Source organism: Panthera pardus, unplaced genomic scaffold (assembly GCF_024362965.1).
Source record: "Panthera pardus isolate Hobbes unplaced genomic scaffold, ASM2436296v1 HiC_scaffold_1, whole genome shotgun sequence".
Taxonomy (NCBI): domain Eukaryota; kingdom Metazoa; phylum Chordata; class Mammalia; order Carnivora; family Felidae; genus Panthera; species Panthera pardus.
Window position 1 is genome coordinate 76,472,311 of NW_026526654.1, and position 26,588 is coordinate 76,498,898.

The 26,588-nt window shown below is 42.2% G+C and overlaps 1 protein-coding gene across 6 annotated transcripts in view; it reads left to right on the plus strand.

Annotated features, from left to right (window-relative positions):
- DCLK1 (doublecortin like kinase 1) overlaps positions 1-26,588 on the plus strand; it is a 345,410-nt gene that overhangs the window by 234,552 nt on the left and 84,270 nt on the right. For all 6 annotated transcript variants that reach the window (XM_053900268.1, XM_053900262.1, XM_053900264.1 and 3 more), the window contains exon 5: positions 12,867-12,983. In XM_053900268.1, the coding sequence (XP_053756243.1) occupies positions 12,867-12,983 (117 nt within the window). The remainder of the gene's footprint in view (positions 1-12,866; positions 12,984-26,588) is intronic.

Below are 26,588 nucleotides of genomic sequence, written 5' to 3' on the forward strand. Positions count from 1 at the left end.
CTGCCCTTCTCCCCCACTCTTGTGCGCTCTCTCTCTCTCTCTCTCAAAATAAAAAATTAAGAAAAAACAGATATAAATTTGAAGGTTTCAGGTAGGGTATGGCTAATTCAATTCCTGATTTTTTGTGCTCTGCCAAACATACACATTTGTGTTACCTGTTTCTTCCCTAAAGTAGCTGAGTTTCATCAACCCTTGTGATTTTTCCTATTCCTTGAAGGCAAAACCTCTAAATTAAATGCTATCCCAATGATACTTTGCTCAGAAGTAGATTTTCATCACTATTCTTGAATACCACTCAATCCCTTTATAACCATGTAACTTCAGCTTGTCATTTATCATGACCTTCTGATTATTTTCTTCTACACCAGGGTTGGGATGTTTATTCCTGGTCCTACAGTCAGGGGGTATTTTTCCCCTTGGTTTTCCTATTGAATTTTTATTTTTCCCTCTTTGAGATGACTGTGCAGGCTCAAAGATGATTTTGTTTGGAGAATTATCTTCTCAAGTCTTGTCTTTACCTCAAGACACAAAAGCAATGACCCCCAAAACTCATTCACTCGATGTGGAATCAGGTTTGGATGTCCTTTCTCAGGATGAGTCTCTAATGATTTCTCTTCAAATGCAGATACCCCTTCCTGATGGACAATCTCTATTCTCAATCAGGCTTGATGTCCATTTTACATAACATCTAGATGAGGGTAGGTGACTTTCTGGAAACTTCCTTTGTATGTAAGTCCCTCCCCCCACCAAGAACCTGGTCCTTCTGCTCTAACTGATCAAGTGATAAGCTAGATAGGACAGACCCCCCCTTGCACAGTTCCCTTCTTAACTGTACCATGGATATTTTTCTTGAGCTGTGTACCTTCCGGTAAAGCAGTTCTAAACCTCTCTAGTTATAAGAACCACCCAGGATACCTATTAAAAATATAAATTCCCAGACCCATTGCATCAAAACATCTGGGGAAGGGATTTGGGAAGTTTAATGTTTACCAATAACTTTCAAGTTATTCTTATCATTAGGGAAGTCAAGAAACACTACCGTAAAGTATTGCTCTCAGTAAGGTGTTGGGCTCTGTCTGTTATTTAATCCTTTCTGTGGTTACTAACTCCTATTTATTACCATCTATGGCTCTGTGTCTTAAGTTATTCCTTGGGTGTTAGAATCACAATCAGCTGAGGCGCTTGGTCAAGATATAGATGCCTGGCCAATGAGATTGGAATCTCTGGAGACGGGCCCAGGAACCTGTTGTTTTTTCACATGCTTCCTTACTCAAGTCAGAGCCACTGATTGAAGGGTGCCCCTCCACAGCTCCAGAGCAGTTCTTCTTAAGCTTTAATGTGAATACCAATCACCAGGAACATTGGTAAAATGCACATTCTGATCCAGTAGGGCTAGGGCGGAGCTGGAGATTCTACAAGATCCCAGACGACGCTGAGGCTGCTGGTCCATGGACCACATCAGCACAAGGTACTAGAGAACTTTCCTAAGCAAATGGCCCGTGCTATTGGACAGCACAGAGCCTGAGACTTTGTTTTAATGAAAGAAGAGTGGACCCACTGTCATCCAAACTGTGCTAATCCTAATCCCATTAAGGGGGCACAGGACAATTCAAAATAAAATCTTAACCTTTGTGAATGACACACCTGGCTTTCTCAACTGTCATCGCTTTGTGCTGCCCACAAGCTCCATACCTTCACCTTTCCCAGTGAGCCCCTTCCAGACCTCCTGACCCTGAACCACTCGGATCTGTGCTAGGCCACTGGACCAAAGATACACATTTACCCTTGTTTCTGAATGGCTGAGATAAAGTCAGGCATAAAAGAGCCTTTCCCAAGGAGAGAGCTATCAAATTTAATTTCAGTTTATACTTCTATGCTCTTTTTTTTTCTTGGCTTCTTTTGTTTCCTTTTCTCTAAGAGGAATTCATACCCATTTTCTAGCTTTCAGTTCTTGAGTAATTTATCAGTTTCTTATCTATCTTTCAGATCCTTTCTATTTTGTAGTTAATGAAAACCAGGTGGTCATGAGTTGCTAATAAATGTGAACTTTTATTCTTCTTCCAAAGTCTGCTTTCATCTTGGTCTCAGGATGATAGTTTATTGTATTTGAACGTTTGAATTGGGACCAAATCTAAAGCAGGACAGATATTTGTTTTTTCAAGACCGATTTGTCTTGCTAATTCATCTCCTCATTCTGTTGGTTTAATCCTTCTTTCCAAATGCCACATTGCACGATTACTTCGAACTGTGAGCCTCTGGGTTTCCTTCAGTAATTTTCTGATCTGTACACCAGAGAATGGCAAAAGTTTTCTGGTCTATGGACCCACATCATCACGATCACCAAGGGATATTTTGAAATGCCCCAGGTCCCACTTCCAGTGATTGCAATTGAGTAGGGTCAAAGGAAGGACAAGGATTTGTAAAGAGCTGCAAAGTCTGTCCTCTATCCTTCAGGGAGACCATAAGCTTGGTAAAGTCTCAGTCTCTCCTGCCCTTTGTCTCAGTCTCTCCTGCTCATGTGCCACTACATGTGCAGACCCCTCAGTAGGACTCAGCAGTACACCTGTCATAGATCGTGTAGGCAGAGATTTTCCTGTCCACCTGCACCCTATCCAGCCTGTCTTTTTGTGGACTCAGTCTTCACATCAGACCCCAAGTCATTCTCTTCTGTCCATTTCTATTACCTCCACCTGGTCCAAGCCACCATCCTTTCTCACCTAGTTTCGTCCCTCTGAAACCCTTCCCCTACACAGCAGCCAAGGTGACCTTTTAGACCCAAATTAGATCACACCAATGCCTTTGCCTAAAACCCTTCTATAACCCCCTATATTGGATAATGTACAATCCAAACCCCTCCTTTCTTCCCAGTCCTGACTTGATCTTGCCCCTGCCTTGCTTTCTTTCCTCTAATCTACACATGGCTGGCTCTTTCTTGTGTTCAGAGCTCACCTTTGGTGTCCTTTACTCCCAAGACACCTTCTCTGACCACCAGTGTAGAGACAACACTCATTCAGCCACTCACTGTCACATCATCCTTTCAATTCTTGGCAAAGTACTTATAAAACCAGCGCTTGTCCTTTTTCGTTGTTATTTTTTAAGGCCTGTTTCCTCTACTAGAGGATACATTCCATGCCAGCAGGTACTCTGTCTCCCAATTCACTACTGTGTCCTGGCACCTAACCAGCAGGGATTTGGTGAATATTTTCAAGATGAATGAACTTCAACTGAGCAGGGCAGTATGAGCAGAAGTTGGCCAGGTGAGGTGGGAATAGGATGGGCTTGTTTCTTGTGCAGGAAATTAAAGTGCTGATGCCCAGAGATGGGAAGATATTTTGTTCATGTAAGAAGGTGAAATAATGTGTCCAAAGGAAAGAGGAGACAGAGGCTGAGGTAGACGGGGGCCTTATAGACTACACTAAGGATGTTCTCAAAAAGCAACAAGGAGTCGTGGTAAGGTTTTTGGCAGGGGAATAATAACAGATTTCCTGACGATAATTCTCAAGAAAGGCTTGTCCCAAAGTTGTGTCACACACGCTGTAGTGGATTGAATAATGGCCACCCGTATCAACCAGTAAATGTTACCTTATTTGGAAAAAGAGTCTTTGAAGATATAATTAGGTTAAGGATTTGCACATGAGATTACCTTGGATTATCCAGGTAGGCCCAAACACAAACGTCCTCATATGAATCCGACAAAAGCAGATAAAACACACACACAGAGTAAATGTTCATGTGTAGACGGAAGCATAGATGTCAGTGATGTGGCCGTAAGTCAAGGAATGCCTGGAGTCACCAGAAGCTGAAAGAGGCAAGAAATGAATTCTTCCCTAGAGCCTTAGGAGGGACTGTGGCCCTGCAACACCTTGATTTTGGACTTCTGGTCTCTAGTCCATGAGTGAAGATATTTTGGTCACTTTAAGCCACCCAGTTTGTGGCAATTTGTTATAGCAGCCTCAGGAAATTAACACATGCACTTTGCAAAAAAGAGAAATAGAAATAGAAATGCAGATGATGTGCATCCTCACGCATGGGAACCCACCCCATCAGTGTAGGCCCAGAGTGTGAGACTGGAGATGTTTGTTCATCTGCTGTTTCTTCAGTCAGCCCTCTTTCCCTTGTGGATGTTCTCATGACTCTAGTGGATAAAGGTAAGCCGGTTTCATGCAACACGATGCTTGACTCAAGCAAGCTGCTTCATTTTAAGCTAAGGGAGAGCCATGTGTGGTGGAAGCCAAGACCAACCAAACGAGAACATGCTAAGGCTATCTATTGTGAGCTTGCTAGAGCAAAGGAGTCAGCCGCCATCATTTGCATTTTGGCAGAGACTTAAGTCAGGCAGAGGAGTGGGAAGGCTTCATAAATGGTGAGAAGGGAAGGCTTCAGGTGTGGGCTGATTGTTGGTGTGGGGAAGCTGTGGGTGGGCTAGCTATGCGATAGGCTAGGGTGCATATTTAGTTTTCTCTGGTTCTGAGTTGGAAACAGGGACAGAAATTAGGGGAAGCTGTCAATTATTAACCAAGTCTTGGCCATTTGGGGCCGATTTTAACAGGAGTTGCTGGTTATCTTCCTGGGTCATTACTAGGGAAAGCAATCTGGCTTCTGGCTAGTCTATCTTATAGCAGACTGGCTTCTTGGCCGGTTAGCATAGATGAAAGTGGTCTCCTTGGCAGCTTGTTGCGGGTAATGGGCCAGAGTCCTATTTTTCTACATGGCCCCACCATTGTCCATTTGTATATTCTGTCACTCAGTGTTGTCAGACTTCAGTGAAAACGGAGAAGGTATCGCTCTTGTGCTGGTCAACAGGCATGCATCTATCATCGGGAGCACATTAGGAGAAAGGCCCTCAGCATCTGTGCTTTGTTCGAACTTCCCACCAACAGCACACAGGTTTCTGATGAGAAGCTCAGAGCCAGCCAAAGGGAGCTTCTCAGTTTTAGCAACTCCTTTACTTTCAAAAGGGATGAAGATTGGTGGCAAAGCTGCATTGGCCAATGAAGAGGCAGCAGATAATTGAGCAAACAGCTGAGGGCTGTCACAGGAAAAAAAAAAAAAGACTGCCCTCAGGGACAAGTTTTAATGCTGATGCTTTTGGGCTTTTAGGGGGAAAACAAGCTCTCACCAACTACACTTATATTTTAGACTTCCAGAAAGGCAAGATCCTGACTTCATATCAGCGAAAGAGTACACGATTGTGTCATTTTGAAATCATTCTTCCTGGCTCACTGAATAGGGCTGCGTATTCCCAGTCTCAATAGGCAAGAACATCCTCTTGGGTACTTGCACTCAACTAAAATGGCTCGGGTAGCACCATTTGGAGATTGGTTCCAAAAGTTTCATTGCAAGGTCAAATGGTACCTGGAGGGAAAATGACTTGACTTGGAGAGCAGCTGATTATGGGCAATGTTCCCGGCCCTTCTCCAACACTCAGATTTGTACAGCACAGACTGGAAGTCTTCTTTCTGTACACTGTGTCCCCACGAGCTCCTCCGTCCTCCAAACTCTCAAGAAACCCCCAGTGTTTCAAGGCCCCGTGTCTCCATGTTCCCAGAGATGGGTAGAGCAACGGGTGCTGATCCAGTTTTAGCAGACCACTGGAAGACCTTCAGTGTTGCCAATTGCATCACCTACACTGTAGTAGATGCATAAAAGCCTGAAACTACCGATTCGTGTTGGCCAAAGCTACAGAAAGAATGTGCAAAATGCATTGTTTCAGGCAGGTGGTTAGTGATGGCCTCATTAACACCCTCAAGGAAGACTTTAAGAATTGATTACAGACGGGGGGAAGCATTGCTTAATGAAGAGATCTAGCAAAGGTTCTCAGCCTTGCGCAGTATGTCCCCAGGGGAAATTAGGCAAAGTGTGGAGACGTTCTTGGTCATCACAACTAAAGAGGTGCTTCTGGCATCCAGCATGTAGAGACCAGGGAGCACTAAGCAGTTCAGTTGACATGAAGGACGAAGGAAAGAACGAAATCAGTTTCAGGAAATGAAGACCCGGTGAAGGCACAGAGCAACTTTGCCTGCCTAGCATCTGGAGGCCTCCCTCTTTTTCTCCTTTCCCCCAAGGCTGAAACTCAGAGACCACATGACAAGCTGGCTGGGACCACGTGGACGAGAACATGGCAACAGAAATAAGATAGCAGGAACCCGGGTAAGCAGGACAATCTCCTAGAGCAAAACTGCCCCCCTCATCCCGGACCCCCATATATAGCTCAGCTCTTACGTGGGGAAAACGAACTTTTATTTGACTGTTGGGAAAAAAGAAAGTATTTGGAGAAGAGAAGCATTCTGAGTGGCGACTCTTGCGATGGAAGTACAGAAGATTCCAGCACCATGAAGCCTTCTGCAGAGGTTACGTAAAGGAGTCTCAGCTAGCGCGTGCTTCCGGAGCGGGTGCGTGTGAGTCTCACAGTGAGCAGCCCGGGCTGCGGGAACACGTGTGCGCCATCTGGAGCGCTTAGCTGGGTGTTCTGGAAAGTGGTGGTGGGCCAGTCTAGGTGCTGGGTTTAGACACGCGTAGCTGTATTTTTAGAAGGTACTTTAAAAATCTCAGTTTCTGGGACTTTACTCCCCAGCTAAGCGACTTTCAGCTCAGTCTGCTACATACTTTATTTTTTAAAAACTATGTTTTAGAGTGTTGGAATCTGATTGCTTTTATTTGAGACATGCTGCATATGGAGATTAGGGAAGTAGCACTGGCTCCAAACCCCACAGCCAGTAGGGAGGGGGATTTCACCGTAGTGTCAGGATTGCCTCGGAATCCACGTGGCACAGAAATGAGAGAACGGACCTCAGTCCTTGCTGGGCAGGTGCAGGCTGACCCTTCCTGCGAGGAGCCTATGTTTGGATATCCTACGATTCTGCTGTGAAGGGCGAAGATCATCATGTTTCTATGGGAAGTTGAATGTGCTTGTCTGACATACCAGCAACGCTCTGTTGAATTCACCTGTGACGACAAGCTGGAAACTAAGCAGGATGGTGAAAGCTTCAGAAACCATGAGACAGAGGTGGTGAATCCTCCAGGCAGCAAAGTGTTGCAGAGAAAGCTGGACAACCATTTCCAGAGACAGGAGGGGATATTCGTGGGTTGAGGAGAGAGTTGATTTGGTGACCACTGATAACCTTGGTGTTCTCAGAGGGCTCCTTCCAACTCAGAGCATATGAACATGTAAGAGCAACTTGTTGGAGAGTTACAGATAGAATCACAAGTTCTCTCTTGGCCATTGAGCTTGTGCCATTTTTATAAAATGTCTCTAGAACCGAATGTGCTTCCTGACTTTCTTTTGCATATCACCAAAGAGAGGAATGTTATTCCATTTGGAGGCTTTGTACCTTTGCCAAGTTGAGAGGAAGCTTGTCTTTGTAATCAGGATGGGGAGGAAAGCACAACACATCTATTGCTCATGATGGATTCTTCCAGATGAACTTGCCCATCTCCTTAACCGCTCTAAGCAACTGAATTTAGAGCAGATATCAGTTGAGAGGCCTCTGCCTGACAGTGCTTTCATTCTGGCTGGTTTTGAAAAGAGGGTAGAGGAGTAGAAACATACCTTGTTTAAAGACTATTCATTCCCTAGCCAGCATGCAGCATGTCTCTAAGGCTATTTGGATACTTGGAGGCTTTCCCTTTGCTCTTCAAGATTCTCCAAAAGGCACAAGTGGGTCCCTTTGAATGCATGAGTGTCCCTGCTATGCAAGCTCAGGTGAGGCGTTGGTGCCTGGAGTAGAATTCTGTCATCATGTCTCTTCTTTAGCACCTTCCACAACACCACAGCCTACCTACCAACTGTTTCTGAGTGGGGGGAGGATCTGCATAAGTGGAAGTTCTCATGCCACTGGGAACATGGCCAAAGAATTTATTCCTTCTTCAGTCCCTTCCCTGTACATCTGCATCGCGGTTGTCTCTCTACGTTTATCCATTACGGGAGGCCCATTTCTTGAATTGGGGTCCAGGGTAAAGGTGGGAAATGTTTTAACTTCTCTCTTACCAGATTTTGAGGACATCTGTGAGTGAACATTAGTACAGACCATATGGAGTATGATACTTTCCCCCTCACAGAACTGTGAGTGTAGGGACTTTCCAAAGCAGAGATTTAACTAAATCGTGCTTGCCTGCTTGCTTGCTAGAGTGGGTTCGGTCACCAGATATCCAATTAATGTGTTTGATCTGATTTTCTATACTTGGGTAGGTTTCAACCTTTAGTAGCAAGAGAAATTACTATCCTGAAGCTTCCTTCAAGTGGCTTACCTATAGTCCTTCAATATCGTCTTTCTTAAGGAGTATTTGTGTTGTCCGTTATCTCCACTGCCAAAGGAAATATATCCCTTATAATACAAGGGTGCCAAAAATATCAATGTAGTGATTACCCCCTCCCCCCAAAAACAAATGACCATGCGTGGAGAGAGGGAGAATGGAGGGTGCTGTTTTCTTCCTTGCCAGAGGCTATGAAAATGTCTTTTGTGAAGACAAATGAGGCTTTCTGTTTTACTGGCCATTTAGATCATATTATTCATGATGGTTCTAAGTTGTGGTTTTAAGCTGGCAAAGATTTTGGCATTCTTTCCAAAGTAACGAAGCGTTTGTCCTTCTTCACTGCATTTTTCACCATTATAAAACACCATTCCCATTTAAACTAATTAAAATACTTAAAATCCAAACTTTAATGGAAAAGATGGTTAGAGTCTTTTGTATTTATTTTTCCTAATTTATGGCTTAGAGCTGCAATTTTCTTCAGTTGGTTTTATTTTGACCCTAGGAAAAAAGCAGTTGCTGTCATTGTTTTGTTTCTGTTTTCTATTATTCAACCCAAGCATTTCAGAATTATTAATCCCTTATATGACCCATGAAGCTTTGCTCTTATCCTGAAGGCAAGAGGTACGAGATTTGTAATATTTGTAATTATCTTTCAGACTCCATGACCCGCAACCTACTTACTACTTCACTATAACTCCATTTTTAAGAGTTCGATGTTTTGTTTTGTGATGCAATAGGCATATGGATAGTATTGTAGCATTAGCATCTTCAATTTTTAACTTAATGTTGATATGGGAACTGGTTGTTTGCCAACCCACTATCCACCATCACTCACTTGTCTGTCCGCCCAAATCATGTTCACTGATAGCAATTTTCTAGCCTTTATTCACAGGCAGACAGCTTGCTTAAGCGACAGCATCAGGTCCTGGGTTGTAAGGAAGCCATCAATCCGAGAGACCTGGGTTCTGATACAAGTCATCTAACCTCTCTGAGACCCAGTTTCCCTCTCTGCAAAATGAGAAGTTGGATTAGTTCAGTGAATAGTAAGAGTTCACACAAGTAGTAACAGGATCAGTAACAATTTGGGCCAATATTTATGGAGCAGCTGTGCACACTTTTTAATATGCCAGCTCTAGTTAGTACCAAATGGAGTAGGAGGTGGGGGGAGACTAATAAATGAATACTTTTGATAGATTAATAATATGGTGAGAACTAAGTTCAGGAGAAGCAAGAGAAGCTATAGAAGCATGGCCTGAGCCCACGAGTTCTTTTCAATACTTCGAAAATCAAACAAAACGCCTACGTTGGCTCTGATAAGGCTGAGCCGCCTAACTAAACTGCCTAGTTTCTTTGTGGTAGCTGGAAAATGTCAACTTGGTGTGGTAAGATTCGTTCAATTATGCTGATCCAGAGCCCTGGTTGGTAGTTGAAGCCATAACTAGTAATTCTGGCACCTGTGGCCAACAGCGTGCGACAAACCCTAAAATCAACTTTTTAATTCATGTTGCGGCTCACAGATGGGTGTTATTACCAATGTGCACCATCTGGTAGCTTTCTATTTTAGCTTTTCATTCTTGCTCACTAGATACTGAGCTTCTTAAATTATTATTTTAAACTTAGTGACCTCTAAGCATTCATGACCTGGGACAAAAAGTCTTGGGCATCCTGCCCTCATTATGGTCCTGATTTTGAGTTAAAATGAAAAATGTATTATTACTTAAAGTGATTTGTTTCCTAAAACAACGTTTTCAAACATGAGTTCCATGAAATAAAAATTAGTCAAAGAGAGCCCTCCGTTTCAAAAATGATTTTGTTAAAATTATTGCTGGTCAAAAGACTCCATACTGCACTACCAGGTGGTGAGTATTTCGAGTCCCAAAACTGTATTTGTTCTTCATTATGCCTGCCGTGCTCAGTGCTTGGCACATAGCGGACACCTGATGGAAGCATGCCAATGGACCAGCAACATTACAGCCATCCAATTTGGATGCTAATATATTTCCAAAAGGCCAGGCCGGTGTCCAAGGCTAGGACAAACTCCAGGTTGTGTCATCAGTTGTGGAGCAGAGCCTTGAGCTAATTGGATGTCCTCTCCACAAGTTCCAAAGATCTGTTTTGTGAATTAAAACCTCTGTGGACACACCTGTAAACGCTATGGCCGCATGGGAACAGTTTTTACAGTTCTGGTCATATCTTCTGATGTTATTATGTTATATCTCTTGCTTACTTGTCTTTTAATGTTTGCTGATATGTCCATATGCATAGATTTCTCTCTCTCTCTCTCTCTCTCTCTCTCTCTCTCTCTCTCTCTCTCTTTAAGAAATGGAAGTCTATTTCAGGACCATCTGGCCAGGCTAGAGCAGCCAACAGTGGCCCAAGTAACTATCAGGGAAGCCTGGGCATGCTCAGTAATGCCCTGAATCATTTTCTCTCTACTTTTGGCTATGAAGCCACAAATACTAATACCTCAAGGTGGAATTTCTTTCCCCTTCTTTTTCTATCGGAAATCCTTCCTTTTCTTTTTGCCTCCCACAGTTCAATCCCTAAGGTTCTGTGGGAGATGCTCTCCATTATCTCCTATTTGCAGTCTTGAGACATTTATATTTTATACACACTTACATTCCTTCTTTCCTAAACAATATGAACTACTTTGTTGGTTTAGGAAAAATAGGAAAAGATGTTTATATAAAGCCATTCAGGATGTATAAAGGGGAAAAAGACATGTTTTGAGCTCAGAAAATTAGAAATTACATGAGTAGGGAAGAAAGTTTCAAAGTCAAACATCAGAATTAGATCTGGAATTATTATGATTTCTTTGTGATTGAAATCTAAGATGTTAAAAAATGCATAATGGGAAAGCTAATCAATTAGACTTCATTTTTAAACTACTATACTTAAAAAGAATGCCACAGTTAAAGCTAACATATTTCAACCACTGCCTACACAGATAAATATTTATAACGTGACAGACAAAGGAATAAAACTTTAATACAGCATGCATTCTTATAACCCAGTAAGAAAAAGAACATCCCAACTGCAAATGGCCAAAAGACATGAACAAATAATAGCAAAAGAATACTGATAAGCATGTGGGAAAAAATATACAATTTTATTGGCAATCAAACCAATTCAGATTTAAGGCAACAAAGTCCAATATTTATTTAGAAATTAAAGATTTTTTGAGAAGATAAAACCCAACCTCAATGAGGGGTTAGGCTAATGACCATTCTTATAGTCTGATGAAAGTACAGTTTGAGTCAGCTTGTCTCAAGGGCAATTCGTCAAAAACTTTTCAAAAGTGCTTCTCTTTAAACTCACTTCACTCCCACTTCATTCAGTAGAATTTTTTAGGCACCTACAATGGGCCCGCTGGTTTCCAATTACTAGAAACTAAATTTCAAGTGCCAGGGTGTAAGTCTATCCTGAAGAAATAATCAGATAACTGCATGCTCATTTAGAAGGATGTTTTTGTGTAATTATCTATGAGAGGGAAATGTTGAACCCAAGTTGAATATCCAACAGTAGGAATTTGGGTAAGCAAATTATGGTACATCTGTGCAGTAAAATGTTCTCTCAAAGACAGGGTGAACGTGCTCGCAATATATCCTGGTGTGTAAAGGGCTGGTAACAGATCAACATGTACAGACTAATCTCAAAGTTGTTTAAATATAAAATGAGCAGAAAGAAATTCTAGAAGATTCTAGTTTATATACCACCCTCCAAATAAAAGTATCACTTGATAGTTATTATTTTACATTCTGTATACTTTTTTGTCCATGGTGATGACTGATTATCATTACAAGCATGAAAGTATTTTTTCATTATTAAAAGTGGTTTCTTCAGAACAAGGTGTGTAGATTTACACAACATCATAATTGGTCAATGCAGCTCACTTGGAGATAAAAACTCTTTGCTATTTAAGATGTTTAGTGTTGACATTCATGAGCACAAACACCAAGGATGAAATCTAATGCAGGCAAAGTTGTTTTTTCTCCTCAGCCCGAGAACCGTCCTACACACGCTGTTGTGTGGTGGCATAGGCTCACACGGTGCCCTGGTAGCAGGGTAAGGTCATCTGTTGGCTGATTTTACCTCTTCTGAGCAAATGCTGTCGTTTCTCACACCTGGTAAAAGCCCAGTGCTGTCGCTGCAAGGATTCCCAAGAACAATCAGTTGGGACCTGATAGGTGGAATCCCCCATCACTGCATATCTTGGTTTACCAGGTTGACCTTTTGTCTAACATTTTTCTCGGAAGAAAGAACAAATTACCCTGAAAGAGACATGTACACACAAATAACACAAGAGGTGGGTGGAGAGAAACCAACAAAACCACCTCTTTACCAGGCTATGACTCCCAGTCTATCCAAAATATTATTGTAAACAAGGTAAACTAGAAGTCTTAGAGTATTATTTACTTGGATGTCTAAGACGCCTACTGTGCCCTTTTCTCATTGTTTTCTTGATTCTTTTGTTTTAGATAAGCACCGGGCTGGCAGGAAATAGGCATGACTGAGGAGGGCCATATGTTTCTCCTGTCTTCAGGTTTACTGCGCATTTTGAATGGTTTGTGCCATGATCCTATAATGATGTGTGGTTGTTGTTCTTTCCCCAGAATGTCGAGTGGTGAAGTCCACTTCCTACACCAAAATAGCTTCATCATCCCGCAGGAGCACCACCAAGAGCCCAGGACCTTCCAGGCGCAGCAAATCCCCTGCATCAACCAGCTCAGGTAAAGCACCAAAGGAGATGAAGAAACTGTTGTTTCTGACGCATGATGCACAGAGGGTGTGTGAAGCCCACAGCGGGAGGTTTTCAAGAGAGTAGATTCCAGTTTATAATTTTAGAACATGTTGAAATGATGGAACAGATTTGCCAGAGTCTAGCATGTTAGCTTTAAGAAAAAACATCAAGCTTGGGAAAACTTACTTAGCAAAGACTCAGGAAACCCAGATTTGCCCACAAATAGAAGTATACTACCAACTTGCATCGTTTCCCACCACAAATACCAGTTTTTCAGGCTAAGGGCCCCAACTGCAGAAGTCTCCGTTAAAGCATTTATTCTACTTGGGACTGGCTTACGACGAGTTTCCAATTTGTATTTGCTGAACTTCTGTTTCACACACATTTTACTGTGGACCCAGCACGGCTCTGGAGCTAAAAGCAGTGAATTTGTATTTGCTGAACTTCTGTTTCACACACATTTTACTGTGGACCCAGCACGGCTCTGGAGCTAAAAGCAGTGAGAATGAGAGCGTCGAGCAGGGAGGGCTACAGTGACTCTGGTCTGTGTCCTGCCTCTCAGCGGCCCTAGTGCTGGTGCCAGAGCACAATGTGTGTGCTCACAGGATGACCATGTCAGCTCTGCCTCTTCCTTCTTTGGTCTTAAAAATGATGTGAGTCAGTTAGAAGGTGTGTGTTTGGTTGTTTGTTTGTTTGGTTGGTTTTGTTTTGTTTTTCTTTTTGGCTTCCGGTCTAAGGTCTATTTCACGATTGAAGGGAATTATTACATACTATAAACTGTTGAATGGGAATTATTAAATGATACGTACATCACGGTGATTGTCCCTGATTACATGAAGACAGAGAAGCTCTTATAAATAGAGACAAAGACCTTTGGGGCCTACACAGAGGCCCTCTTGTACTCACCAGCGTGGGCTTAGACAGAGCGTGTGCAAAGATCTCTCGGCTGGGGCTGCGAGGCCCTGCCTCTGGCATCACTCACCAGCTGTTACACTAGAATGTAAGTTATAACCTCCATACTTAAAAATAGAGATGTTATGATGTTTTTCCTTAAAAAGTAAAACCAAAACCTCCAAAGTGAGTCTCAGAAAAAGGAACTCCTAGTAAGCTAGATAGCTAGAACCCCAGCCTTGGTTCTCTAAGAGTTACCGTCTCCCTGGGCTTTTGCTGATTACAGCTATTCCCCAGACAGGTCTCCAGAGATCTTCTCCTTTGACACTTACCCTAAGGTGGCAGCCTCTGCACACTTCTCACAGCATGCCCTACATCACAACCAGCCTGGGAATAAGTCTCAGCTCATGGTTGGCACTTGGGATGAAGCTTGTTTGCTCCTCCTAGTTTAAGGGTGGGCTGAGAACTCCTTGCTTAGTATGACATGACTCACCCAGATTGGATGGAACTCTGAAATGAGACTTTGCTAATGGGTAAGGCATCGAGACTCAAATCTCAGCATAAATGTCACTTGGGGGCTTGTGTCACTTACGACTTCTCGGATCATAAGCCTACGTTTTAGCAAGTATTCTAGGCAATTTTGATCAGGTGGTCTATGGAACATAGTATGAGGAGCAGTGGGTGAAGGAAGTGGTTCCCACATTTGTTCTCTTGACTGGCACTATCACCATCACTTGAGCACATGTTAGAAATGTAGTTCTGATGAGCCCCTCCATCGACCCACTGAATCAGAAGCTCTGGAGGTAAGGGCCTAGCATCTGGATTTTCACAGGCCCTCCAGGTGATTCCGATGCTCACCCAAGTTTGAGAACTAATGAATTACGGATAACAAAATGGAAATAAATACAGGAGGTCATTTGACTGCTAATCTGGGGTGAAAGATGGGGCTTGCTCGTCTTCATTTATTGGCATGACACAGTTGACTTCTTTCTACGTCTCTGCTTGCTTCCAAGTGGCAGTGTCCATCTTTAACCCAAGAGCAGAGCTCCAAATACTATGAGGTGTAGACCAAGGTTACAATGACCCACCTTCAGAGAGCCAATTCCCTGGGACAAGAGAGAATTTCTGTCTGAAGGTCATCCCTTCCCTGGAAACTGATATTGAGGGAAATCTTTCCCTTCGGTAGAGACAATATCTATACAGAGATGTGGGCTCCTACGAAATGACAGAGGAGTGATAGAATTGCTGCATGTAAAACTCCCCTGGGAGACCTTAGCTTCTTCATTAACCAGCTAGCAGGTTAAAACTGAGCTCTTTGGAGGATGTTCAGTCTTGACCAAAGGACATTGCTCATTTTCTCTAGGCAAACCCAGGCTGTCGAATGAGCCCCGGTAGAACAGTAAGAAAGAAGAAGGTCATGGGCCTAGCCCGACTGTTGCCCCTAAAATCTTGGCTATTTAGTATAATCACATAAAGTTGTAATGGAGAAAGAAGCCCCACGTTAATTGAAACATTATCAATGCTATTAAAAATGACAATATTAACAAACAAAATTAGTCCCTGATCTCAAACAACTCTGACATTGACAAATTTTAATATTTTCTCTCTTCTTTCTTAGTATTATACCATGAATTTTAAAATGTCAGGTGTAGTGGGGAAACATTTAATAATGGGTGATTGGGCAAATTCTTACGTCTTTTACAGTATAGCTATTTCAACAGAATAAATATGCATTATTTTTATTGTTTTTAACAGCTTTTTTTTTCATTTTAATGTTTATTTTTGAGAGAGAGAGGGAGACAGAACATGAGCAGGGGGCAGAGAGAGAGGGAGACACAGAATCTGAAGCAGGCTCTAGGCTCTGAGCTGTCAGCGCAGAACCTGACGTGGGGCTCAAACCCACGAACCGTGAGATCATGACCTGAGTCGAAATCAGACGCTTAACTGACTGAGCCACCCAGGAGCCCAATCTAACAGCTTTTTAAATGTTGATTTAGTTGTGTTTTTTTTTTAATTTTTTTTTTACGTTTATTTATTTTTGAGACAGAGAGAGACAGAGCATGAACGGGGGAGGGTCAGAGAGAGGGAGACACAGAATCTGAAGCAGGCTCCAGGCTTTGAGCTGTCAGCACAGAGCCCGACGCGGGGCTCGAATTCATGGACCGTGAGATCATGGCCTGAGCCGAGTAACCGACTGAGCCACCCAGGCGCCCCAATGTTGATTTAGTTTTTAAAAATATTTTATTTGCTTATTTAGAGAGAGAGAGAGATAACACAAGTAGGGGAGGGGCAGAGAGAGAGGGACAGAGAGAATCCCAAGCAGACCCCGCACTGTCAGCACAGAGCCCATGGTGGGGCTCGAACTCACGAACCGTGAGATCATGATGCGAGCCGAAACCAGGAGTCGGACGCCTAACTGACTGAGCCACCCAGGTACCCCTAGTTTTATTTTTTAACTGAAGTATAGTTGACACACAGTGTTGCATTCGTTTCAGGTGTGCAGTATCGTGGTTTGACAACCCCATACATTATGCTGTGTTCACAAGTGTAGCCGCCATCTGTTGCCATACAACCTATTATAATGCCACTGACCACATTCCCTTTGCTGCACCTTTTATCCCCATGACTTATTCATTCCATAACTGGAAACCTGTATCTCCCACTCCCCTTCATCCATTTTGCCCAGTCCCCCACCCCCTCCTCTCTGACAACCTCTGTTGTCTGTATTTGTGGGTCTGTCTCTGCTTTTTATTTTTTTGTTTATTCATTTAATACGTTTTATTTTTAAGACTTCTGGGCAGTTAGATGCTCCTGGGTTTGGGCAGAATTTTTTTTTTTCATTTTTTATTTTGTCTTCATAAGTCAAGGAGGGGGGGTAAGTCAGATTATTGTGCACATGTCAAAGAACGAGATCATGAGCTCTGAAACAGTTATTGTCTGCTGCTAAGGTTTCTTCTACTACAGATGCAGAAAAAAGTGTCCTCGCACTTTCTGTCTGATTGTGGCATCCAAGACTGAATGGGGGAATACAGGAGAAAAACATGAAGAGAGAATTTTTGCAGCTCAGAAATAACCTTGTAAATAGTGAAAAGCCTGTTTTACTCCAAAAATACATCTAAAATTTGAGTTAAAAAAATCATGAATCTAATTTTAAAAAGATAATTATGAATGCAAGAAATTATTTCACTTTAGAATTAACTGGTAACATAATCACTGCACAGCATCTCTAACATTGTACAAATATTATAATATATTTAATTATAATCTTATAAATATAGATGGAATGTATCATTTACCAAAAGTAATTTCAGAAACGCTGAAAAGCAGACAGGCAAATGCAATGAATCTATTTGTATTCATCCCTGCCAGAATTTGTAACTGTTCTTTTTAGAAGTTTAAAATGGATAGGGTGCAATGCCTCAAAATCAATAGATTGCTTTAAACAAGGATTTCAGTTTTCTATTGTTTCCTTGAGTCCTTTCATTTCTAGGGAAAATCTGGTTGATTTAAGTGGCACCAACTTAGAATTTGTGATAGGTGAGCCATGCCGGGTAGTATCATTTCCATAAAAGAAAGTGAAATCCAAATCCATTCCAAAATTACATTTCATTGACGGTATCGTTAACTTCTAGGTCAAAATTAATCAAGTGGCATTGATTGCATTTCGTTTAACATGAGACCTTTATGCATATAAAATTTTCAACTTCATTTTGTTTTAGAAAGTATGCCATACAACTATTCCTTGGTTATATAACAGCCAATAAGATGCAATGCCTGTCTCTTGATTCTGATTTGCTACCAAATCCTTTCACCTTTCTCTGGATGATACTAATTTAGAGAGGGTTTACAGAGCAGTAGTACCCAGTCACAAAATTGTCGATTATGTGAACATTCCCAAGACCACTCTCTTTCCCTGAGATCTAAGCCCAGAGTTTAGAAAGGCCAGTGGTATTTCCATTTCTTTTCTGGGCAAACACAGCTTCTGGGTGTCAGGGGAGTGCTTGCCTCAAATCCCCTCCCCTGTGCTAGCCTAAGACTCCCATCTCCACCCAAGTATGGCTCTTAAAACCAGTGGAAAGGATCAGTGAATTATCTCTATATTAACTGCATCACCATTTCCTTTCTTAAAAAATTTTTTTTTAATTTTTTAAATGTTTATTTGTTTTTGAGACAGAGAGACAGAGCACAAGTGGGGGAGGGGCATAAAGAGAGGGAGACACAGAATCTGAAGCAGTCTCCTGGCCCTGAGCTGTCAGCACAGAACCCGATGCAGGGCTCGGACCCACAAACTGTGAGATCATGACTGGAGCCAAAGTCTGATGCTTAACTGACTGATGCTCCTGCATCACCATTTTCTTAAAATAGCCTGTTCACTGTTTTTTATAAATCATAGAGACTAGAATGTGCATAATTTTAATTTCATGCCTTGAAAGCCCTGCTATTGCCCCAAACCAAGTTACCATCATAGGCCTGACTTTCTCACATGAAAGAACGTTAGGGAGAATGTTTTTCCCCCTAAAGTATTAATGTAAAATTTGAAATCACTTCGACTTCAGTTCAATTTCTGCTTTCAATATTCATCTTCCTATGTTATACAGAGATTACAACGTAGTATAAAGTTAAGGTTTGCTCAGTTTTCATGTCATGCTGCTGTTCGTGAGAAAATTGTTAATTTATATTTAAATGACATCACAGTTTGCACAGGATTTTTATCTCTTTGATGTTTTTCAGTTCTCTTAACTGTCTTCCAACTACAATCAAGACATGATATTATTATTTGTTATGTAACAATATAGTCTGTTTTTTTTTTTTTAATTTTTTTAATGTTTATTTATTTTTGAGAGAGAGAGAGAACAAGTGGGGAAGGGGCAGAGAGAGAGGGAGACACAGAATCCGAAGCAGGCTCCAGGCTCCGAGCTGTCAGCACAGAGCCTGACGCGGGGCTTGAGCCCACGAGTGAGCCACGAGATCATGACCCAAGCCAAACTTGGATGGATTCTCAACTGACTGAGCCACCCAGGTGCCCCCAGTCTGTTTTTAGAGATGAGGAAGCAGTCAGGGCTGGGGAAACTGCTTGACTCAGAGTGACAGAGTTAACAGTGGCAGCTCAGGGCTGGCACCTGGGGCTTCCTGTGCTGTAGACAATGCAGGCTGGCCATCCTCAATACCTGTTTCTTCACCTCTGTTTATTAAAGATTTGATTTCCAGGAAATAACTAATATAGTACCTGGTTTAACATTGCAGTTTACAACATCATTACACCTTGTAATAGAAGCCTAAGCATTAGTCCCAGGTACCAGCATTCGAGAAGTTAAAATGATTCACTCCAGCTGACCGACCAACTGATGTATGGTCAGTTGTAGATAGAGACTTTCCTTTGCAAGTCAGTGTTAGAACAAGAATGAGTATCCACTCTAAATCTTCTCTTCATCCCTTACTCCTTCTTCTTCTTGGAGCTAAAAGAAGCCTAGAGGTGATTTATTAATGTAAGGTGTTCATTTACACATTCAGAAATATCAAGCGCAGATCTGTTGGTGTCAGGCATTTCCTAGGCACTAATGATGCAGAGATGAAAGAAATAGCCTCAATTCTCAAGAAGCATACAGGTCAAGCCCCCTAAATAATTTGTAGATACCATAATTCACATACCTGATGAATTAATATTAATCTACTTAACATAAAGAGTCCAAAAAGGCAATTTGAACCAGAGAGAGAGAGAAAGAGAGAGAGAAACCAGGAGCCTTAATAACACACAAGAAGAATAATGAGCCCCCAGACAATAGTGTGCCGAGACACTGAATGCAGTTATCGCTAAGAAATGGGAAAAGTGGTTTTTAGTTGCTTTTTAAAGAAACGAGAATATCTAAGAGTATCGTAAAGAGTGTTTAATATGGGTTGAATCTTTATTCATGTGTGTTTATCTTTGGAACACAGACTTTCATAAAATGAGTAATTTAAAAGTGAAATTCTTTTAAACAAATTCCTTTATCTGTACAAGGAAGTTATAACAAAATATCTCCAGAATAAGAGTATAATATGCACTAAATTTATCTCAGTAAAAATGGATAAAGTTTAGTTTTGCTTTATATTGTTTTCTTAATATTAAAAGTGTAAGAAAATCACACTCACCTATCTTGAATTTTCATTGCTGCAGTCCTCCTTAAAACTTTAGATTTCAAAATTTTGACCTCTTCCTGGATCACTTAGAAGAACTTTGTGTTTTTTTGTTTGTTTGTTTACTTGCTTTAGAGTTTTTATTTCTATTTAAACGGATGGTCAACTTTTTCTCATAGAATAACACCTACTTAGATTCTCTCTCTGTAGAAGCCATGGCAAACATAATTGAGCCCTCAGTGGGTGCCTTACACCCATCAATTCAAGCATAAGCTGATGGACTTTCTTGTCCTTCAGAAGTTTATAGTCGAAGGTAGAAATACTCTTGGCGACAACTATTCATTCACTCAGTATGCACTGAGAATCCACCATTGACCAGCAATGCTGTGTGCAGGAGATGCAAGGGGGAACATTTGACAGAGGGAAAAGCTGGGTGGCTTAGTAATGACCTTCTACCATGACTGAAGCACCATTCTGTCCTCCACAGGCTTACAACTTAGTTGTATACGACTCTGGAAATCCTGCAGTTTTCTTATTTATGCTATTCAAATTTTCTTTTTTTACACTTATGTAAAAATATTTTATGCAACATATGCAGATAAGACAGGAATCAAAGCTGGGGAAGCAAAGAGAATTTTAATCAGCCTTCTAGTCCAATATGTCAACTTTTTTTATTTATATCAAACACCTTCAAAGGCAGATTTATAGCTATTATTTTTTTCTTAGCTCAGTCTTGTTCTATAATGTAGATTTCACCTTATACATTCTATGGAAGATCTTTGCTGCTTTGGGGTTCCAAGGGAATTCTTGAAAACAAATACACCAAGAAGATCAAGGGGGCTGATGATTCATCTCTTGTGTTTTTAGAATTTTTTGTGGCATATAAATCTCAGTCCTCTTTCCCTGCACCCATCAATTCCCCCCAGTGCTCGCCCTCAGCAGGTGAATATCTCCAAAGGTGCTTTGCAAAACTTTGAAACATGTTGACCCACTGTGTATGGGGGGCAGGTAACACCCTACATCAGCTGCCTTTATGAACTCCTCAGTGTAAATGCCCCATATTAATTAAATAAACATTTCCTGAACATCTGTTGTGTTCCAGGCATGTATTAAGTCCCAAGGATATGAAGATGATTAAACCACAGTTCTTGTCTTCAGGTTGCTTATATTCTTGCTTTCAAATTGAGATACACACACACGCACACGCACACACACACACACACACACACACACACACACACCAGTACACACACACACACACACACACACACACACCACTTACTGTAATTGTGTAGAAAGTGCCATGACAGCCCAGAGAAAGAAAGGGTTAAATCTCATTAAAGGGGTCAGGGAAAACTTCCATGAAAATTCGGAATTACAAGTTGGGACTTGAGGATCCTTCCAGGATAAGAAGGGCCAGGTGGGCCTTCTTATCCTGGAGGTAAGGCACAAAAGCATGAATTTGTATAGCATATTTAAGGACCAGTTGTTACATGACCAATGATAGATTTGAGGAAAGGGTTGGGAGAAGAAGATTGTAGCCACGTTGGTTGTAGTCATTCATTGCACATGCCTGAGAGGGCATATTTTTGTTGTAGGTGTTAGACGGTGAAAGAGAATTTAAGGTAAGATCATGATTTGATTTTTCTTTGAATTTTAGAAACAGTGGTGCAGTGGTAGAGAGAGAGGCTACACATGATGGGCCAAGGACCAAGGAAGGCTCCACAAGGCCACCGTAGTCATCCAGGAAAGAAATTTTCAGGCCAAAATTTAGACAGCAACGTTGGGAATGGGATAGACTTTGAAAAGGGCATGAGCCAAGAATTTAACTGGATATGAGGCCAGAAGAGGAGAGAGGAGTCAGAAATGAGGAGCAGGTTTGAGGGGTGAGGAGAGGAGTGGTAGGGAGTGAGTACATTTCAGACGTGGAGTGTGAGTTGCTTTGGAAACATCAGTAGGCAACTAGGAATAAGTAACTGTGTTTAAGTCAGATTTGAGCCAACAGAGTATATTTGGGAGACCCTGGCATATAGTAGTGATTTAAATAATAGAAGTGTAGGATGCCTCTCCCTCTAGCCCAGTGAGAAGTTTGTGGAGTAAGGACGGACACGGACGCACGGTGACCATCTGCGGTTATCAGAGCACATCAGAAGAGGCAGGAGAACCATGACAGATGGTGACAGAAGTCACAGGGCAGAAAGTTTCAAGATGAACGGAGAACCAGAAATATCTGATAAGTTCAGTAAGTAACATGGGAACTGAGAGGAGGTCATAGAGCTCAGCAGTGAGTCCCACTGGTAAGCTGGGAAAGCTCCATTTCAGCAGGTAAGCCCAGATGGCAGTGGAGTATCCTCTGGGCATGTTGTCCCTGGGTGGCGGGAGGGGGCGTCACTGTGGAACTGCCCCAGGGCTGACTCCCAGGCTCAACTTGAAGGGGAGGCTGTCCTGTCGTTCCTGGTAGAATGGGGGCAAAGCACCCACATGGGGACCAAAGGGGCAGCAGAGCCCTTCAATCCCAGGACACTCATCCACCCTGATCTAAGGTGCTCTGTATGCCCGATTCCTTCACAATAACCATGGCCTGTCCTGGGACCCCAGTTAACACATTTTCATAATTATAAATCAGAGGTCTCCAGGAGTCCTGTTTTGTTATTGTTGAGTTACCCCGAAATCATCTTTGACTCCTTTACCCCCTTCCCTTCTGCATTCAGTTTGTCCCCAGTCTTCCTGGCTCCCCCTTCGCAGTGCTGTTCTAGAACTCCAATTTCTCACAGGCTACAAACACTGCTTGCCAGGTGACCTCTTCCCTGCCTTTGTCCTCTGCCCCTTACATCTGCCCTGCAAACTGATGTCAGACTTGTTGCCATTATTTACTGTCTGCCCAAAAACATCTGAACTCCTTATTCTCATATGAAAAACTATCTTGATTTGGTCCCAGTCTTCCTTTCCAGCTCAGTCTCCCACTTTTCCTCTGGACTCGTGCTTTATCTTATGAACTAATTTAAATTTCTACCAGATAACCCTTGGGCTTTTCCACTTGGTAGCTTTCTTTAGTCCTAGAAGCCTTCTTTTGCTGCTTCAGCTGAAAAGAGGGTGCACACCCAGTTGGCCCAGATGACCTCTGTGAAACGTCCCCTGATTACCTCACTATTTAGGGTCTTCTTCACCCTACAATCCTGTGACATTTGATTTGGTTCCTGGTCTTTAGGTGACATATCATATCACCCTCCTAGGTTGTGAGGTTTCTGAGAGCAGGAGTTCTTTACACAGTCTGTATGCTCCCAAGTTCATGGTAACTACTAGGTAAATTGACCAGATGAGTGAATTGAGAAATACTGGGATCTGTTCAAGTTGCCTAGGTTTCCTGGTGTTCAAGGGACTTTTCATAAATATTAAAAAAATTAATTCATAGAGCCAGGTCCCTTCCTGCATCCCCACAGTTTCTGTGTACCTACAACAAAAATATGCCTTCATGGGCCAGTTCCCATTATTCTCAATAGACAGTCCCTTTGAATTGGACCCATTGATTCCATTTAAGAAGAAAATGTAGACAAATGGAGAAATTCAGAGTTCCACCTCACTTATGAGTTGAGCATCTATGAAGACAGAATTAGGAAAATGCATGTTTCCCTGAGAGTTCCCCCACCCCTACCCCATTCGATAGTTGTCTGTTTTCTCTTGACCTCATTGGACTCCATCTGCTTTTTGTTTCTTTTTTCGTCTTCTTCTAATCCATAATGTGGCAAGCAATGGACAAGAGCTGGGAAAAGAGATTTTAGAGTATCTACAACCTCCTCCATGATCAGGGAATGAGTTAAAGTCTAAAGCAAGCAGTCAGATCTTGCCAACAACATGCCCAAGTCACTACCCCCTGAATACATAACCGGACCGCATATGTATGCAGACATGTTCTCTCCTCTCATCACTGCAAGTGTCGCATCATAAATAAATGAACCACCTTACGTGCAGGAAGGAGGTTGGGAAAGGACAAGGTAGATTTTCATGTCTAAAAAGTTACCTTGTAATTAGATAGTTTTGCTTGGAGAGTGCTCTGATTTCAGGACCAGTTTGAGACATTTAAACATTTAACTTCCACATGTGGTCTGAGACTGTTAAGAATGAAACTCCAGGGGTGCCTGGGTGGCTCAGTTGGTTAAGCTTCCGACTTCGGCTCAGGTCATGATCTTGCGGTTCATGAGTTCAAGCCCCGTGTTGGGTTCTGTGCTGACAGCTCAGAGTCTGGATCTTGCTTCAAATTCTGTGCATCCCTCTCTCTCTGTTCCTCCCCCAGTCACACTCTGTCTCACTGTCTCTCTCTCTCTCAAAAATAAATAAAAAATTAAAAAAAAATTTTTTTAAAAAGAATGAAACTCTAAAGAGAATAAACCCTTTAAGTTTACCAAGGCGTTGCTAAATTAATATACACATGCACCTAGTCACCTGATAGGAGCAATGAACTAGTAACGGTAAGCCAAGTATTCCCAGATTCTAGAGTTTTTTTGTAATGTTCATATTCAAGTACAAGTTTTGGGACACAGAGACCGACAGACAGAGGCAGGCCCATAGTCAGTGTATGGTATATGCCGTGTGGGTGCTGACTGATTGATTATAGAGCCCTGAATTATGGCTCTAGAGGAGGGTCATCTGTCAGAAATGATCAAAGAAAAGGTGAGACCGGATCCTTCATGACGAGTAATGTCCTGTGACCAATCCGTGCTGTTTTGTTCCCGATGGGCTTAGGTGATGGCCCAGTTGGACAAAAAGCAGGGACACAAACTAGGGATTTTTAAAGCCAACTCCACAGACTTCATACACAGCTCTTTGGTGGCCAGTTATGTGATTGATCATCATGGGATCTGAAAATAATCCAGCTTAAAGTTTAGCACTTCTCATTCAGGAAGTAACAAGTAGAGCAAGGGATACAGGATTTAAGGGAGATGTACCCCAATAGAATGTACCCCAAGGCAGTGGATCTGATGTGTCCTTCAGTAATTCAGATGTAGTGACTTTCACGTTGAAATAATTAATTGTTAGACCTGCTTGGCCATTCCAAAACAACCATTTGGATTGAGTTGGATTTTTTCCTATTGGAATGCAGACTCCTTTAATCAAGTAATACGTTATTCTGTAAAGTAATGCCATTTGTTACTTGAATTTTAATAAGTTCTATTAAATAGGTGACAAAGCCTTTTTTTTTTAATTTTTTAATGTTTACTTATTTTTGAGACAGAGAGAAACAGAGCATGAGTTGGGGAGGGGCAGAGAGAGGGAGACACAGAATCTGAAGCAGGCTCCAGGCTCTGAGCTGTCAGCACAGAGCCCAACGCAGGGCTTCAACCCACCAACTGGAGATCATGACCTGAGCGGAAGTCGAATGCCCAACCGACTGAGCCGCCCAGGCACCCCATACAAAGCCTTTTATATTGGCATTCAGAGACTTCTGGTATTACAGGATAAAAAATAACTGAACTCAACACATGTGTCAGACTTACTTAGAAAATAAAATTATGTATTCCATCAGTGAGTCAACAGTAAGTTGTGTGATACTGTCTGGATGTCAAGAACCACTTTAAGAAGTTGCTAATGCTTTTTCGGTGGCCAAGAGGAAGAGTCTGAATAGAGTTCTGACCCTAAGAACACAAGCCGTTCCCAGCTTTCAAGCAGGTTGTGTTCCAAAAATGTCTGGTTGGAAAATGGCTTGTTTGGCACTTGAGCCCTATTTTTCCAGAGAGATGGCAACACAAGTAGAAGCCTTGAGTCCAGTGGCTTTAAATGAAGGAGGCGCCCCAGTGGTAGAGAAAGGAACCTAGAATCCTTAGCCCTGCAGACGGGGGACACGAATTCTGGACATGTCCTGAGGTGTCAGGACAGGCCACTCACAGGAAAAGTGTGCAGTTCTTTGAGGAGACAGAAATGAGATCCAGTTTTAGTGCTGCTACCTTCCAGCTGTTCAGCTTTGGGCACATCACTTCAGATAAAATAGGAAAAATTATACCAGCCTAGACTGTGGAACTGATGTCACATAAGATGTTTCATCTGACATGTCCAAATTCTCTGTCCTTCCAAACTTGCTCCCCCTCTTCTTGTTGCAATCCTCTCCAACCAGTTACTACGTCCTATAGTGCTGAACCTCTGAAATCTCTCCGGAATGTTTCCATTTACCTCTACCCCCACTGCACCACCCTTCACCCAGCCACACCATTTCTCGGACCGTAGGACACTTAAATGTGCCACACTCCCTCCTGCCTACCCATTCTCCGTAGGGATATCCCTGACTGAGCGCATTATTGTTCTCCCCTAATCCGTTCTTGACAAGCAAGAGCTCTGGAGAGCTTTTAAAAATATAAATCTGATCTCCTCGCTCCTGTTTAACATCATGAAGAGCTTATCATTGTCCTTTGGATAAAAATCAAACTCCTTAACATTAACTGTAAAGCCTTGCATTATATGACCCCTACCTATTTAGGTCTTTTCAATGCACTACACTGCTCCCTCCTCCATGCCCAGCCACAAAACACGTGGTCCCCTTGCCTTGGAACACTTTTCCTTCATTGTATCCTACCCTGTTTCACCTGCAAAATGACACTAA